A 17,773-nucleotide genomic window follows, 5' to 3' on the forward strand; every position below is an offset into this window, starting at 1 on the left:
ATGAATTTCCCAAACACGAGTTTTCTAGGTATGAGCAAATTAAGTCATACATTTGGGTAACCCTTTTAAACATTCTTATAGAGAGTAAGAAACAGATGAGTTTAGATGGGTTGTAATGTCATCCTGGACATTGAACTGAGGCATTTTTTTATTAGATGACAATGAATACATTAATTTCTTTCAATAGTTCAAATATGTTCTTTCTCTTTCACAACTAATCCCTTAACTTTTAGAATTAGCAGGCTACTGTGTTATGTATCAATCAAACAAACCATTGGAGGCTATTATATTATATATCAATCAAACAAATCACTGACTGTGGTTCAAAACAAAGGCATCTATTTTATATCCTGACTATTGTATTGATTTTTATGTCCATAATAATGTAATTTGTAACCGTTTTAGCCTAAAAGAGGTTAGGCTAGGCTTTGGGTATGTGGAAATGAGTTGTGTCTGCTCTCAAGAACTCCTAGTCTAGAAGCATCTATTATTAGATTTGTCCTATGGTGGTTGCTTAATAAATATTTGTTGAATGAATGGCTGAATGAAAAGATGTAATCCGTTTATGAGTTAATTTTACATTATTACACAGTACACATGGCCCATTAAGTTGATATCGTGAGCCATTAATGGATTGTATCCATAGTTTAAAAAACATTGTTTTGATGTTTAGGAAACCGGGAAATAGTTCCTAGGATCGTTATTGTAGGTTCTTGGTGAGGGAAACATTCATCCTTGGGGAACACTGCAATAGATGAAATCTTAGGCTAGGAAAAAAAAAAAGTCCTCAAATAACACCTTGTTTCACCATGGGATTTGTCAAGGAATTACTCTAAAGAACTCAAAGTTAAATTTTGAACTCTTCTTGGACTCTGACTTTTTTCCTCCCTCCTTTCTTATCAGCCTTCAAACAGTGGCCGAGCTGCAGAACTCCTTGCCAAAGAACAGGGAACAGTACCTGGATTTATTGGTTTTGGAACATTTCAGAGTGACTTAGGCTACGTTCCTGCTATTCAAGGAGCTGAAGAAATTGACAGTCTCGTGGATTCTGATTTTCGAATGGTGCTGCGGAAACTTTCTAAGAAAGATGTCACAACAAAATTAAAAGCAAGTTTTATCATTTTCATAAAAATGATTAAGAAAATCCTTTTGTTAAAATGTAATTGGCATATTTTATGTAAAGAAAAATGAAGACTCATGTATCACTAATAGGTTCTTTTACAGTTGTACTTTTTTCTGACACATAGACTTAAGCTTGGTTTACACTTACCTTCTGGGTTATAAATTGGTTTGTTGCTCTGCACTTTTTTGAAGCACTTTGGAATTCTGAGTTTACAGTGTTTTCCATTAGAGAATGTAATTTTGACCCTGTGATTTAAATGGGATTTTTTGTTTGTATATGTTTTTTTTTTAAAAAAACTGAAAAGTTTCTACCATAGTAGCCTGTGAAGAACCTCTTCAGATTAGTCCCATATGGCACAAACAGAAACAATGTATTGTCCTATTACATAAAATAGGCTAAGCTTCTAGAACAGAATGTAATCAGTGACCAATATTATAGTTGTTGATCCTTAACGATGTTAATAATTTACTTTTAGGCTATGCAGGAATTTGGAACCATGTGTACGGAGAGAGACACAGAAATTGTAAAAGGAGTTCTTCCATACTGGCCAAGAATTTTCTGCAAAATTTCACTTGTAAGTATTAAGACTTTACTAGTTTATTTCTGTTGTATATTTTTTGGTTGAAGTCATGGGGACTATCACATTTATATGATTCATTTTCAGTGAGGGTTATGAAATGTTATGTCAGTATTGTTATGCAGATTGGATTATGTTGGGTTGTATAAAGCATATAGGGAGTCTTTGTTGTCAGAAATTAGATCATTACTAGAGAATTACCCAGATACTTTCCAATCATAGTAGATTTTGATAATTTGATTTCTTTGTATATTTGCTGCAGAAGAGTGAGAATGAATTGCTTAATTGTTCAAGGCCTAGCCTTGACTCGATCTTGAATACAATTGTTTTCATCTCATTGAGAAAAGGAGAGGGCCAGCCGGCCCCATGGCTTAGTGGTTAAGTGCGCGGGCTCCGCTACTGGTGGCCCGTATTCGGATCCCGGGCGCGCACCAACGCACCGCTTCTCCGGCCATGCTGAGGCCACGTCCCACATACAGCAACTAGGATGTGCAACTATGACATACAACTATCTACTGGGGCTTTGGGGGAAAAAAAAAAGGAGGAGGATTGGCAATAGATGTTAGCTCAGAGCCGGTCTTCCTCAGCAAAAAAAAAAGAGAATTAGCATGGATGTTAGCTCAGGGCTGATCTTCCTCACAAAAAAAAAAAAAGAAAAGAAAAGAAAAGGAGAAAAAGAAAAATTAATCATATGCTATGATGACCATATCTAGAAATGCCTGTATTTGTTTTTGTGGGCTAGAGCTGTTTTAAACCATGTTATATTTTTAATAGGATCATGACCGCCGCGTTCGAGAAGCCACACAACAAGCTTTTGAAAAACTTATCCTTAAAGTAAAAAAACACTTGGCTCCTTACTTAAAAAGTTTGATGGGCTATTGGCTAATGGCTCAGTGTGATACCTATACACCAGCTGCTTCTGCAGCAAAAGATGCCTTTGAAGCAGCTTTCCCTCCAAGCAAGCAACCTGAAGCCATAGCATTTTGTAAGGACGAAATTACAAGTGTAAGTTCTTGGAACTGTTCTGCATATGTATTTTTTTCTTAAGTGTTTAAGGACTATAAGGCATATTACAATGACAGCTCTTTGACCTGACACTGTGAGGGAACGAGTAAGTGAAATATTTCCAATGGAAGATTGCCTTTTTAAAATGGTGTTTATCAAGATTGACCATTTTGGATTTTTAATAATTGACCCTTTAGATCGGATCTTTCTAAATTATTTAAATTTTCCACCTTTACTTTATAAATCTTAATTTATCATATTATCTAAAAGACTTAGATACATGCTTTGTTAAATATAATCTAAAAAAAGAGTACATCTAAAAATTAAATCTAAACTTATTTTTCCCCGTGCTCGCATATCAGTACATGTACACAGATCTACTTCATTCTTTTTGTTGGCTCTCTGATATTTCTTTGTGTGGTTGTACAACAGTTTGTTTAACTTCTTCTATATTAATATACATTTGGGGCTTTTCTCCAATTTTTTATTACACAAACACTGCTTCAGTGAACTTTTTTTTTTTAATTGAAGTATCATTAACATACAATATTGTGAACATTCTTGAATAGATCTCTTCATACTCTGTGGAGTGATAGTTATCAGAACTTGTAGTAACCATATGTTGGGGCAAAGGATAAGAACATTTAAAATTTTTATAGATGTTGATAAATTGCCCTTTGAAAGGCCATACAAATTTATACTCCTGTTAACAGATATGAAAGTTTCTCCAACACTTGGCCAGCACTTTTGCCAGAGTGATATCAGCCATAACTTTTGTGGCTTTCAGTTCCTCTGTGTCTAATACTGTCCTTCCGCATTTCTTCCCTTGTTATTTGCTATTCCTAATATATGGACTGGAAAAACCAGACAGCCAAGGTTCTTAGTATTATATCAAGAAATAAAAGTAGCTGGACTGAAAGTGAGGGGGGAATTGAGGATTTAAAAAATTCACGCTTGAATTCATACCCTTATTTAGTGCTCCTATGTTTCCATAGCACCCTGTATGTAATCCTACTGAAACATCCTCCCTCCTTTCCTCCTTTCAGTTAGTCAAGCTTACTGTGGCTTCCCATTATACTTGCAAGTCCAGATTTCTTATCTTGGCCTATAGGGTTCCACATAGTCTAGTCCCTGCTTACCTATCTGATCTCGTCACCCAGCACCTCTCCTACACATGCACACATATACATTCTAGTCCCCCGTTTACGTTCTTGGTTCTTCCATTCTTCATTTCTCTGGTGTACCAAGCTTGTTTTTCTAAAGAGAGTGTTTTCGGCTTTAATCATGTTCTCAAAGGGAGTTGTGTAACCCAACTGTAAATTAATCATTGGTTTATTTAAAATATCAAGTGATAAATGTTATGAGAGTGAAGTGTCATGCGTTTGGACACTAAGAGTTTTAGAAGATGGATTTTAGGACACTTAATTTGGCTGTTCATAGTTTTTTGGTTCGTTTGTTTGGTTTTTTATTCTTGACTTTGTTATATGTGGATTATTTCCTCCATTATTTTCCGTTTAATTGGCCATGTCACAGTTCATTACAGATATTGGGCTTGAGCTTTCCCAAATTCAAAACCAATGTATTAGGAGGTAGGCAAATGAAGATCAAAATGTCAGATTTATAGACAGTATGTCATAATGTATGTAAGAACATGGGCTCTGGGTCATGCCATTGGATTCTAGTCCCTTTGTGCTATTAGTTGGATGTGTGACCTTGGACAAGGTTCTTTGCCTCCGTTACCTCATCTATTAAAGTGGGAATTAACTTGACTTCATTGAGTTTTTGTGAGGATTAGTTTAGTTAATGCATGAAATGTGGTCAAAGCAATACCTGGCATATGGGAAAGCTCAATAAATGCTAGTTGTTCTTATTGCTGATAAAATAGATACTGGAACAGTGGGCTTCCTGGTACTGCACACTCCAGAAGTAGGCAGACTTACTTGCATTTCAAATGGACCCTTGGACTTCCTCTGTGATGGAGCAGAGCACAATATGTGTTCTCTGTGAGCAGGGAGGTGCTCAAAAAGAGAGAAGAAAGCAGAGCCTAATTTTTCTCCCAAACTTACTAATTGGGTATTCCATCTACTTCATCACTGTGTGCGAGAGGAGTGGAGAAGCAAGATGCCAGGAATATTTAGGGGAAAATTCTTTTTGATGGAAACTGGAAGTGTTTAGGAGAAGTACCCTGTCCTTCTTACCCCAACAGCAGCCAAGCTTGGGGATTGACAGGGAAAGAAAAATAGGTAAAATATTTTCAAACCTTTTAGTTTTGCTATTTAATTTTGCTACTTTTGTGGGAAAGGGACCAAAAACTTTTAGGGAAGATGAGGTTTATGGTCTATCTGTTCACCACTGACAGTTCAATAAAATCTGAGGGCTATGGAATTTTCCCCCTCTCTAGGTGCTGCAGGATCATCTTATAAAAGAAACGCCTGATACACTCAGTGACCCACAGTAAGTTGTATTGTGTCTGTGACTCTTGTTAAGGATTTGTTTCACTCATAGGTAATAAGATGATAATTTCAATGTGACATTTTTAAAAAAGGGATTCAAAATGTAGAGAGGAAAGTACTTAATATAGTGCTGTATGCCAGGTGCTGTTTTAAGTGCTTTTACTTGCAAATTGTCCTGCTATTTAACTTGAATTATCTGCGAGCTACACATTGCGTTCTTTTACAAAGAGATGTTTTTAGATTTTTCCCACATTTATCTTTTGACAGTCGTAGCAGGAACCATTTTAAGGTCTGGTTGAAAACAGTTGAAGAACTATGAATAGTTCTATTGAAAGAGTAGTAAAATGTTCCATTTACTTTTGTTCTTAGATTCTAATCAAACTGTTAAGAGTCCATAAGGGAAAGTAATCTTTGATGCGTTGATATCCTTTCCCCAGAATGACCCTATTAACTGCTACTGAGAGCAGTGTCCTTGCACACTTATTTCAAGCTACAGCTTCTCATCTGCTTTCACCTTGTATTATTAAAAAAATATATGATTAAAATTCTGTGAATGTTTGTATTTTGTGTGTGTGGGGTGGCACAGGGAGAATAGAATATAGAAATAAAGCAACTTTGGTAGATATTTAATGATAAAACATTTAAAATAGAAGTACCAAATATGTAGTTTGGCTTATTCTCAATCCTTATGTATTTTTATTTTCTTTTCACATCAAGAACTGTTCCAGAGGAAGAGAGAGAAGCTAAATTCTATCGAGTTGTGACTTGTTCCTTATTGGCATTAAAGAAATTACTTTGCCTGTTACCTGATAATGAGCTTGAGTCTCTGGAGGAGAAATTTAAGTCTCTTTTATCCCAGAATAAGTTTTGGAAGTATGGAAAACACAGTATACCTCAGGTATCTTAATCTTGTTTATTTTAAGACATTTCTCTGATACCTTCTTTTCGTCTGATCTTGTTTCTGTTTATGCTTTATGTTTAAAACTCTGCAAAGACATCTTTGTGGTGGGACTGAATTGCCTCTCTTACTAGAATGTTATTATATTTTCACTTTTTTATTTAGCTATTTAGACTTCAGATTCAGAGTTGAATTATACTCCTCTGTTCATGGCACCTTAAAATTGTTGGTGTATGCAAGGCTCTTCTTGTTTAATGTATTTATTTTTTCCCTTTTGTCCCTGTCTCCCTTTCCATTCTCCACCTCCACCAGCTGATCATTCTAATGTACTTCATGCATGTCCTTTTGTTTGTATAGTTGATTCTCATTATTTATAGTGATTATCTTCTATAAAGTCCCCATGGACACTGAATTAGTGAATACTGAAGCACTGTTCTTAGGAGAAATATAGGATTAGGTTCCTTCGTGTCTTTGGTCACAACATTTTTGTCAATTGGTCAGTATATAGCCTTGTTTTATGTATGTCTGTTTAAAGACATCTCATTTAATGTATATTGTTGATTCATTAACATTGAATTCACGGACAACAGCACTAAAAGTCATGCCCGAATGAAGCTTATCGAACACGTCTTTTCTCTGTTAGGCACATCAGAGCCTTTTTGCAGGTGTTTTTAATCCACATAAATGGTATTGTGTTATAATTCATTCCATTTATTGATTTTTACTTAGTACTTTTTAAAAAAAGTACTAAAATACTTTTAATCCATCATGTTCCATATATATATATCTGGTCCACGGCTTCTAACTGCTGTGTAGTATTCAGAAGTTTGCATCCATTCCATTTTACCTGTCCATTCCCCCAGTGATAGACCCCCTGATTGCCTCCAACTCCCTGCCCTCACAAGTAATGCAGCAATGAATATCTTCATTTATGTGTCCTCAGATCTGTGAGAATTTCTTTTTCTGAAATTCTCTCAATTTCCAAATTGCTGAGTTAAAGAGTATGTGCATACTTTATTTTCTGAAGAAGTGCCAGATTGCTCATCTGAATGGCTGCATTACCCTAGACTCAACCACCAATGCACGATGAATCCTGTATATCCTTATATTCTAGCCAGGACTAGGCATCATTCAGCTTCCTAATTTTTATCAGTCTAATAGGAGTTCAAATGTTCTCTCTCTTTAATTTTAATTACTCTGTTAACTAGTGACTTTTAGCATCCTTTACAAGCTTTTTAGATTTTTGTGTTTCTTCTGTAAACTAGTTGTTCATGTCTTTCTCCCTTTTTTTCTATGAGAGTTCTCTTGTTTTACTAGAGTTCTTTGTATATTCTAAATATTAGTCCTTCTGTCATTTTTACACATTGCAAATAATATCCTATTCTGTCACCTTTCACGTGTCCTCTGGAAGAAAGAAATTTTAATGTTGATGTAATCAAAGTCACTGATTTTGCCTTATGCAGGCCTTTCCCACTTTTAAGCCATAAAGATATTCTTGTATTTTTAATAGTTATATCTTTTTTAACAGTTATTTTGTTTATAGTTTTACCTTTCATATGAAGCCTTTAATCCATGAAAAATCCACTTTTTATATGGTGTTAGGTAGAGATCTAGTTACATTCCTCTTTATGTCTAGTGAACCAGTTTTCCTATCATCCAGTAAACTATTCGTTCTTTCCCTATTTATTTATGGTCCGCCATTATGGTACATTTAGTTCCCATATCTTCGTAAGTTTGTCTCTAAACTCTGTCTTCTGATCCAAAGACCTTTGTTTCTTTGTATGCCAGTGCCACTGTTAATATGACATTATGATATGTCCTAATAACTGCTCAGGTGTGTCACTTTTTTAGTCATCATCTTCAAGATTGACTAAGTTGTTTTAGAACTTGATTCTTCCATATAAATTTGAGTGCATTTATTGAATTCCTCAAAAAGTCTAACTAGAATTTCAGTTGGAGTTGCACTGAATGATTTGGGGAAACTTGCTGTCTTTATGTTGTTGAACCTGATGTTATGATGAACCTGTCATATCTCTCAATTTATTCAAGTGTTTTAAAAATATCGTAGAAAAAGAATTTTTGTGGTGAGGAAGATTGACCCTGAGCTAACAACGTCTGTGCCAGTCTTCCTCCATTTTGTATGTGGGTCGCCACCACAGCATGGCTTGATGAGTGGTGTAGGTCAATGCCCAGGATCCGAACCTGCGAACCCTGGGCCACCGAGGCGGAGTGTGTGAACTTAACCACTGCACCACCAGGCCAGTCCCAGTCCTAGAATAATTTTTTAAACCAACTTTATTGAGGTATATTGTACACACAATCAAATGCAGCCATTTTAATCATACGGTTTGATGAGTTTTGACAGATGTAATACACCCATCTACATGTACATACCCATGTAACCACTACAATCAAGATATAAAACATTTTTATTACCCAGAAATGGGTTTCTTGTGTCCCTGCTAGTCATCCTTCTCTCTACTCCAGGCAACCATTGATCTGCTTTTTGTCACTACAGGTTAAGTTTGTCTTTTCTAGGTTTTCATATATATGGAGCCATATATTACTCTGTATCTCGCTTCTTTTCTCAGCATAGTGCTTTTAAGATTTGTTCATTGTTGTTGCATGTATCAGTAGTCCATTCCTTTTTAGTGCTTAGTTTCGTATAGTCTTTGTATGGACACATGTTTTCATTTTTCTTGGCTAAGGAGAGTAATTGGTGAGTTATATGGTAAGTATACGTTAAATTTATAGGAAGCTGCCAAACCATTTTCTAAAGTGGATGTACTGTTTTGCACTCTTATCAGCAATGTATGATATTTTTAATTGCTGCAAATCCTGACTTTGATGTTTTCAGTTGTTTTAAGTCATTCTCATGGGTTTGGGATCAGGGGATCGACAGACTACGGCTCATGGGTCAAAATCTGGCACACCTGTTTTGTAAATAGTTTTTTGTATTTTCTGTGGCTGATTTCATGCCAACAAAGCAGAGCTAAGTATTTGCAACAGAGACTATATAGCTTGCAAAGCCTAAAATATTTACTCTCTGGCTCTTTAAAGAAAATATTTACTCACCTCTGGGGTAGAGATTTTTCATTGTGGTTTTAATTTGCATTTCCCTGATGGCAATGATGTTGAACGTTTTTTAATGTGCTTATTGGCCATTTGTAAATCTTCTTTTTTGAGGTGTCTATTCAAGCCTTTTGCTCATTTTTAATTTAATATGTTGTATTTTTTATTTCTAAAATTTCTACTTGGTTTTTTGTATTTTCTATTTCTTTGATGAAATTTCCCTTTTTTTTTTAAAGACTCTGTTTTTTTAGAGCAGTTTTAGATTCACAGCAAGATTGAGGAAAAGGTACAGAGTATTTCCCTGCTCCCCTCAAAAGCATAGCCGTCCCCATTATCAACATCCCCTACCAGAGTGGTACATTTGTTACAATTGATGAACCTACATTGATAGGCCTTTATCATCCAGAGTCCATAATTTACATTAGGTTTCTCTCTTGGTGTTGTACATTCAATAGGTTTGGACAAATGTATAATGACATGTATCTGTTTCTTACTTTTTTTCACTCATTGTTATGTTTTTCTTCACCTCACTGAATATAGTCATAAGAGCTGATTTAAAGTCCATGTCTGAGAATAACATCTGGGTCATCTTGGGATTGGCATCAGTTAACTGTGTTATCCCTTGAAATGGGATCACATTTTCCTGGCTCTTTATATGTTGAGTAATTTTAGATTGTATCCTGGACATAGATATTTAGATTATATCCTGGAATTTATGTTTTGGAGACTGGATAATGTTATATTGCTACAAAAGTGTTGATGTTTTTGTTTTAGTAGACAATGAGCTTGGTTAGATTCAAACAGCAAAACGTCATGCCTGCAGTGGGCAACATCTGAGATCTCATTTCAGTTCCTTAAGCCTTAGTTTTAAGCTGCTTTCAGTTTACCCTGTGTATGCATGGGTCAAGGGTCAGCTGTAGATGCAGGCTGTTTAAACACAGAATGTGGGGATTCTTTTCTCTGGCTCTCTCCTTTCTAGAATTCCCTGTCACTCTCTTGCAACCTTGTTTACCCTGGGCTCCTTTTCCTGCTTCTTCCAGTTCCTCCAACCAGAAGGATGTCAGGCTTTCTATTGGAGTTGTGGCTGTCCCTGTGCCTCTGTGGTGGTGACTGCAGCCACCTTCAGGGCAAAGCTGCACAAAATGGGAATCAATCTCTGTGGATTGCTTGACTCCAAGTTTTGATTCCCCTCCAAAATGTGTATTTCAGTCTTCAGAGCCTCAGGTAGTTGTTTTTTGTGTTTTGTTCACAGAGCCTATAGTCGTTCTTTGTAGGAAGATCAATGTATTATCAGTCTCTCACTACAACATATTCTTTTGGCCATTTTTAAATTGGGTTTTTACTTTTGAGTTGTGGAATGTGCTTTATTTATTCTGGTTGTAAGTATTTTGTCAGATAAAGTATTGTGAATGTTTTCTTCCAGTCTGTGGCTTACCTTTTCATTTTGTTAATGATATTTGGAGAGTAGGTGTTTTAATTTTGGTGAAGTCCAGTTTATCAACTTTTTTTTTGTTTTTAATTTTGATGAAGTCCAGTTTATCAATTTTTTTCTTTTATGGTTTGTGCTTTTGATGTCTTATCTAAAAAATCTTTGCCTTCTTCAGGGTTGCAAAGATTTTCTATATTCTAGGAGTTTTATAGTTTAGGTCCATTTAGAGTTAATTTTTATGTATGGCATAACAATGAGAGTTTAATTTTTTTCATGTAGGTATCCATTTGTTGAAAGACTATTCTATACTCACTCTGGCACCTTTGTCAAAATTCAATTGACCATATATGTCGGTTTTTAATTTTAGACTCTATTCTGTTCCATTCATCTGTATGTCTATCCTTACATCAGTACCACACTCTCTTGATTATTATTGTTTTATAATAAGTTTTGAAACCCTCCAACTTTGTTCTTCTTTTTCAAAATTGTTTAGGCTATTTTAGATCCTTTTCATCCTAGAATAATAATAGATAATACTCTCCATACTGAACACATCTTTATGGTTTTTGTCATTATTGAGAAATGGATTTTCTTTTTCAATTACATTTTCTATTTTGTTTCTACTGATATATAGGAGGACTATGCTTTCATATGTTAATTATATATCCAGCAACTCTTCCAAACTCCTGTTAGTTCTAATAGTTTGTCTTTAAATCTTTTTGAATATTTTTTATAGCTTGTTATTTTGCTACAATTATAGATTGTTTTTTGGGTTACTTTCCAATTCTTTTTATTTCCTTGTCTCTTTGTATTAATTAGGTCCTCCAGTACCATGTTGAATAGAAGTGGTGATAGCAGGCATCCTTTTCTTATTCCTGACTTTAATGGAAGTAGTTCTAGACTCTCAAAGTTAAGTATGATGCTTGCTGTAGATTTCATAAGGTTTAAGGTTTCCTTTTTATTCTTAGTTTGCTGAGTATTTCTGTAATAAATGAATGCTGATGTTTTCTTGATTGTGTTTTCTGATATGTTTATATGATCATACAATTTTCCAGCCTAGCATATAAGAGAAAAACTTAGTCATTCTGTATGTATATCTTTTTAAATACTCTGCTGACATTGATTTGGTAATATTTAATATAAAATATACAGAAATAAAATATTTTATGGGGTTAAATATATGTGTGTATATTTTTTTAATCCCAGAAAACATTGTTATTACACTCGCAATCTTGATTTAGATTTACCTAAATATTCGTTGCTTTGTTTGCTCTTTATTCCTTTCTTCATCTCTTAACTTCCATCTGGGATCATTTACCTTCCGTGTGGAGTGTGTCCTTTGGCTTTCTTTTTGTGCTGGTCTGCTGGTGATGAAGTCTTTTTGTGCTCTATCAAAAAAGAGGTTTTTATTTCACTCTCATTTTTGAAAGATAGTTTTATGAGGTACAGGATTAAATACTGGCAGTTATTTTTGTGTTGAAGATATTATTCCACTGTATTCTGATTTACATTGTTGCCATCGAAGTCAGTTATGAGTCTTAATGTCCTTCCTTTGAAGGCAGTTTGTCTTTTTCCTCTTGCGACTTTTAGGATTTTCTCTTTGTTTTTTTTTCGCAGTTGCACCATGATGTGTCTTGGTGTGGACACATCATTTCTTTTTATATATCCTACTTGGGATTTGTTGGACTTCTTGAATCTGTAGATTGGTGTATTTCATTGGCTCCAAAAAATGTTCAGTTATTATCTCTTTAGATATATCCTTTGCCTCATTCTTTCTCTTCTTTTCCTTGGGGATTCTGATTAAATATATGTTAAGTCTTCTCACTATCCTCTATGTATCTTATGCTGTCCTTGGTGTTTTTGGTCTTTTTGTCTTTCCATGCTACTTGGTGGATAAATTCTTTTGCTCTGTGTTTCAGTTCACTGATTCTCTCTTTATCTGTATCTAATCTGCTCTTAAACTGTGAATTGAGCTTTTATTCATATATATATATATATATCTATATCTATAGTTGAGGGATTATGCTTGGTTCTTTTTCAGATCTGCTGTGCTTTTTCTAAGGTCTTTTTCCTGTCGTATTTCTTTAAACTTCTGTTTCTTTAAATATAATAAGCATTGTTCATATGGAGTTTGTAACTGATAATTCTGAGATTTAAAGTCTCAGTTCTCTTATATTTCTGGTAATAGTGGCTCATGGTGACTTATTTCTTGTTTGTTTGGCTGTATTTAACTTTGTGCTGCTTACTATATTCATAGGAGTAATTTGAGGCCCCAAATGAAGGCTTCTGCCGGTAGAAAGGATTTGTGTTTGCTTCAGCCAAAAAAATAGAAAGTTGAATTATTTCTACCTTCACTTTTAGCTTAGTAATTACTAATGTCTTTTCAGTTATTTGATACTGTTAAAAAATTTTTAAAGTGTATTTTTTCTAGCCCTTTTAGTTTTATTAATGGGAGGGTTAGTATGAATAACCTATTTGCCATTACCATAAATAAAAAATCTTATCCCAGCTTTACTAGGCTTTAATTTAATTCAGCCTTCTATTTTTTCTTTTAGATCCGCTCAGCTTATTTTGAGTTAGTTTCTGCTTTGTGCCAGCGTATTCCACAGTTGATGAAAGATGAAGCATCCAAAGTGAGCCCATCAGTTCTACTGAGCATTGATGACAGTGACCCCGTTGTATGCCCCGCTCTCTGGGAAGCTGTGCTTTACACACTTACAACTGTTGAGGTAGGTCAGAGAGGTACATTTAGTACAGGGACTATTTGTCTTAGTTGTAGTTTAGAAGCCTTAGATATGATGCAAGAGAGAGCTTATCAGATTATTATTATTCCAATATCTAAAACATATTGGAAAAATGCTTTTTTGCAAATAAAATACTAATAAACTTTTTATAATTTTGGAGTTTTAGTTTTTAATGGTGGTGAGAGATTTTAGCCTCTTTAGGTAGGATACTTGATTTTTATTTTTGAGAGCCTATATGTCTTCTCTCTTAATTGGGAAAATATGTTTATGATCTCTAATTATTATTATAATGTTTTCTTTGGTTAGGACTGTTGGCTTCATGTAAATGCAAAAAAGAGTGTGTTTCCCAAGCTGTCAGCTGTGGTTCGTGAAGGTGGTCGAGGTCTGGCTACTGTCATATATCCTTACCTTCTGCCATTTATCAGCAAACTTCCTCAGTCCATTACAGATCCAAAGTTGGATTTCTTCAGAAATTTCCTCACCTCTTTAATTGCAGGGTAAGGAATTTAAATTATTGATCTTTAAAGCAAAAGAGATTTTTCTTGTTTTCATAAATACATAGAATGACATACTCATTATTGTCTTTCTTATTTAAATTTCCCCAAATTGTTTTGCTGTTTATTAAACACTTTTAAAGTTTTCAGAGAATTACAATTGGAATTCTTTTCTTGGGTACTTTGTAGGCTTTAATGGTAGTTCACAGCAGAAAGTGAGACAAATATGGTAAGGCCCTTGATGGAAACAGTTCATTTTTCAAATGAGACATTTTTTTATGTTGATAAATACAGATACCCAAATGCAGAAAATGAACCAGTGAAGTTTTTTTTTTTCTTTTTTTTGTGAGAAAGATCAGCTCTGAGCTAAGATCCATGCTAATCCTCCTCTTTTTTGCTGAGGAAGACCGGCTCTGAGCTAACGTCCATTGCCAATCCTCCTCCTTTTTTTCCCCCAAAGCCCCCCAGTAGATAGTTGTACGTCATAGGTGCACATCCTTCTAGTTGCTGTATGTGGGACACGGCCTCAGCATGGCCGGAGAAGCAGCGCGTTGGTGCGCACCCGGGATCCGAACCCGGACCGCCAGTAGCGAAACATGCGCACTTAACCGCTAAGTGAAGCGGGGCCGGCCCACCAGTGAAGTTTTTAAAACTTCCATAAACTTATTTATAATAGCTGTTTAAAGTCATACTTAAAAAATTATTTCAGTGTATTTGTTGAACTTAATAAATAAAAGCCAGTTTTATTAATGATTAAAACTTTGTTTTCACTACATTATTATCTTTATTTGTTTAAGTCTTCTCTTTCAAATTTGCAGGTAGATTTGTTCATGAATAAAAAATATCTGTTATCTTTTGTTGACCCTTTTTTGAAAATATGCTTTTTTTTCACAGTTATTCAAGTTCATATTCTAATTGGGCTGTATTTTGGTTGGTGGTTGTTAGTTTTTAGTTTAAAAAAATCCTCTTCTTTTGGTATGATGCCTTTCCTGTGTCTTTATTTTTGAGTTGCTTATTTTCTTTTTCATGAAGGAGTAAGCCACAGTTATTTATTATTTCTTAGGCTATCAACAGAGAGAACCAAAACCAGCTTTTCAGAGTGCTCAGCAGTAATATCTGCTTTTTTTGAATGCTTACGTTTTATAATGCAACAAAACTTAGGTGAGAAAGAGATTGAAGAGATGCTCGTCAATGATCAGGTATTTATAATGTGAAAATCATCAGTGCCTTTGCACACTGACTATAAAGAATCAAGCTCATTTTGTCTTGTTGCCATTTTATTAATTAGCCTTCCTTGTAAAGATTTTATTTTTATAATTTACAAATTGAGTAATGTGTATTTATGACCAGATAAATAAAAATTCTTTACTGTCAGTTGCTAGCATAATACCATAATGCATAAGTACTAGTTAGTCTCTGGATGTACAAATCCTAACTGTTTTAGAGAGTTGCAATGCAAAACAGAATTTAGAAGATGTTATTTGTGTTCTTTTGCATTAAGTTTAAATTATGCAGTAATCATCTTGTTGCTTCTAAAATATTCAAGTATCTTTATCCTTTTGCGAACAATTGTGCTTGGCTTTTAGAACCAGTGATGAGAGTAGGTTCTGGAATATGGTTCCTTATGGTAGGAAATTAATTAATGAAATTGTATAAGCCTAGATCCTAGTTGATGTCTCAGATAGTTAACTTCTCTTCTCTTTGTAATTTAAGAAAAAGGGTTCTGAATTCTGTGGGTCCTATATGTCTTTCATATTGGCTTAGAAAAAAGCAAGAAACTTGCATAAATTCAGAACATGTAAAGAAAACTTTATTATTTGTTAATGACCAATAATCTTGGTCAATTATATCATAGAAAAGAAATAATTCAGGGGAGTGCAGTGAAACCATTGAGCTCTTTGTATGATATGAAAATGATCTTCAAGTTAACTCTTTTCAGAGATCTGGGGAAAAATCCATGTTTTTCAGCTATTAAGTATAAAATTATAATTATAATGTTTTACAAATGCCTTGTTTAAATTTTAATTCTCCTGAAAACTGAACTTTTATAATTCTACATCCTCTTTCAGTTGATTCCTTTTATTGATGCAGTTCTCAAAGACCCAAGATTGCAAGATGGGCAGCTGTTTAACCATTTAGCAGAAACTTTAAATTCCTGGGAAGCCAAAGCAGATATGGAAAAAGATGATAAAGCAGCTCACAACTTGGAGAAAGTGCTACTAAATTTCTGGGAAAGACTGTCAGAGATCTGTGTTGAGAAAATCAATGAGCCAGAAGCTGATGTGAAGTCTGTTTTGGGTGTATCTAACCTATTACAGGTCCTTCAGAAGCCGAAGAGCTTATTGAAGTCAAATAAAAAAAAAGTTGGTAAGGTTAGATTTGCTGATGAGAGGCCTAAAAGTAATAAAGAGAACGAAAAATGTGTCTCCTCAGAAGGAGAGAACAGTGAAGTCTCTGAATTAATGGCTGAACCTTCTCTCACTCATAATTGTTCAGACATTATATCTCCACTAAGGAAAAAACCTTTGGAAGACTTAGTCTGTAAGCTAGCAGAGATGAGTATTAATTATGTCAATGAACAAAAGTCAGAGCAACATCTAAGGTTTCTTTCCACTCTGCTCGACTCCTTCTCTTCAACGCAAGTATTTAAAATGCTACTAGGTGATGGAAAACAGAGTATTGTCAAAGGCAAACCTCTTGAAATAACCAAACTTGCACAAAAAAATCCTGCAGTGCAGTTTTTATACCAGAAACTAATAGGTTGGCTAAATGAAGATCAAAGGAAGGATGCTAGTTTCTTGGTGGACATTTTGTACAGTGCCCTCCGTTGCTGTGACAATAATATGGAAAGGAAAGATGTCTTGGATGATCTAACTGAGGTACTCTTGTTGTATATCTTTTTAAACTGTAATGGTTTACACTGGTACGCTCAATATAGATGAGTAGAATGAGACCTGCATAGGGGTTATTTTTGGATTGTTTCTTGACTATGAATGTCAAATTAAAGACAAGCAATAGGGGCTGGCCCAGTGGTGTAGCGGTTAAGTTTGCACACTCTGCTTCGGCAACCCAGGGTTCACGGGTTCGGGGCTCCATGCGGACCTACGCACCGCTTATCAAACCGTGCTTGTGGCAGGCGTCCCATATATAAAGTAGAGGGAGATGGGCACGGATGTTAGCCCAGGGCCAGTCTTCCTCAGCAAAAAGAGGAAGATTGGCAAGAGATGTTAGCTCAGGGCTAATCTTCCTCACCAAAAAAAAAAAAAAAAAACAAAAAAACCCAAAATAAAGACAAGCAATGTATTCTTGATTGTGCTTGAAAAGTGTGTGAGACTTCTGGGTAGGTGTTCAGTAAGTATGTTAAGATGACAAAAGTTGATAATAAAACGGTAAGGGCTTTCAGTCCATAGTTTTTAAAGCTGGGCTAGCTAAAAAAGTTTTGGTTTTATAGTGGTTACATGGTTTATATTTACTTGTAAAAAGTTTTACTATTTCTTCTAGCAGATTGTTTCTAACTCTTTTTCCTCTTTCAGGTGGATCTGAAATGGAATTCTATTCTTCAGGTCATTGAAAAGGTATCTCAGGGACTTGTTTCTTTTTCATTTTTTGTATGGGTATAGAGAAACTAAAATTACGGTCATACTCACACACTGGTATGTGGCCGGGTGTTTATGTTAGAGAACTTCCGTCTTATTGTAACTTTATTCCCATAATTTGGGAAGACATTGGTGTTTGCCTTTCTGTAGTATTATTTTTCTCGTTAGGAATATCAGGGAAGAATGAACAGGCTCTGGAAAAATCAGTGTTTCTTCCCTGGTACGTAACACAGGGAGAGTTAAAAAAACATTTTATTATCTTGTAAACTAAAGCTACAGGTTTCTGCTCTTTTCCTAGTTACTTTTTCTTCTATAGACGTGGATTGAGTGGTTCTAGCTTTGCCTAGAACGCATCGGAAATTAAGTTTGTCTTATTCTGGAA

The 17,773-nt window shown here is 34.9% G+C and overlaps 1 protein-coding gene across 2 annotated transcripts in view; it reads left to right on the plus strand.

Moving 5' to 3' along the window:
- Nucleotides 1-17,773, plus strand: part of LTN1 (listerin E3 ubiquitin protein ligase 1) — a 54,150-nt gene that overhangs the window by 3,913 nt on the left and 32,464 nt on the right. For both annotated transcript variants that reach the window (XM_004429530.3, XM_087418185.1), the window contains exons 2-11: nucleotides 904-1,107; nucleotides 1,599-1,697; nucleotides 2,475-2,705; nucleotides 5,107-5,159; nucleotides 5,876-6,056; nucleotides 13,113-13,286; nucleotides 13,608-13,798; nucleotides 14,859-14,994; nucleotides 15,865-16,674; nucleotides 17,329-17,370. In XM_004429530.3, the coding sequence (XP_004429587.1) occupies nucleotides 904-1,107; nucleotides 1,599-1,697; nucleotides 2,475-2,705; nucleotides 5,107-5,159; nucleotides 5,876-6,056; nucleotides 13,113-13,286; nucleotides 13,608-13,798; nucleotides 14,859-14,994; nucleotides 15,865-16,674; nucleotides 17,329-17,370 (2,121 nt within the window). The remainder of the gene's footprint in view (nucleotides 1-903; nucleotides 1,108-1,598; nucleotides 1,698-2,474; nucleotides 2,706-5,106; nucleotides 5,160-5,875; nucleotides 6,057-13,112; nucleotides 13,287-13,607; nucleotides 13,799-14,858; nucleotides 14,995-15,864; nucleotides 16,675-17,328; nucleotides 17,371-17,773) is intronic.

The sequence above is a fragment of the Ceratotherium simum genome, chromosome 27 (genome assembly GCF_057802395.1).
Source record: "Ceratotherium simum simum isolate JZ-2026a chromosome 27, ASM5780239v1, whole genome shotgun sequence".
NCBI lineage: Eukaryota > Metazoa > Chordata > Mammalia > Perissodactyla > Rhinocerotidae > Ceratotherium > Ceratotherium simum.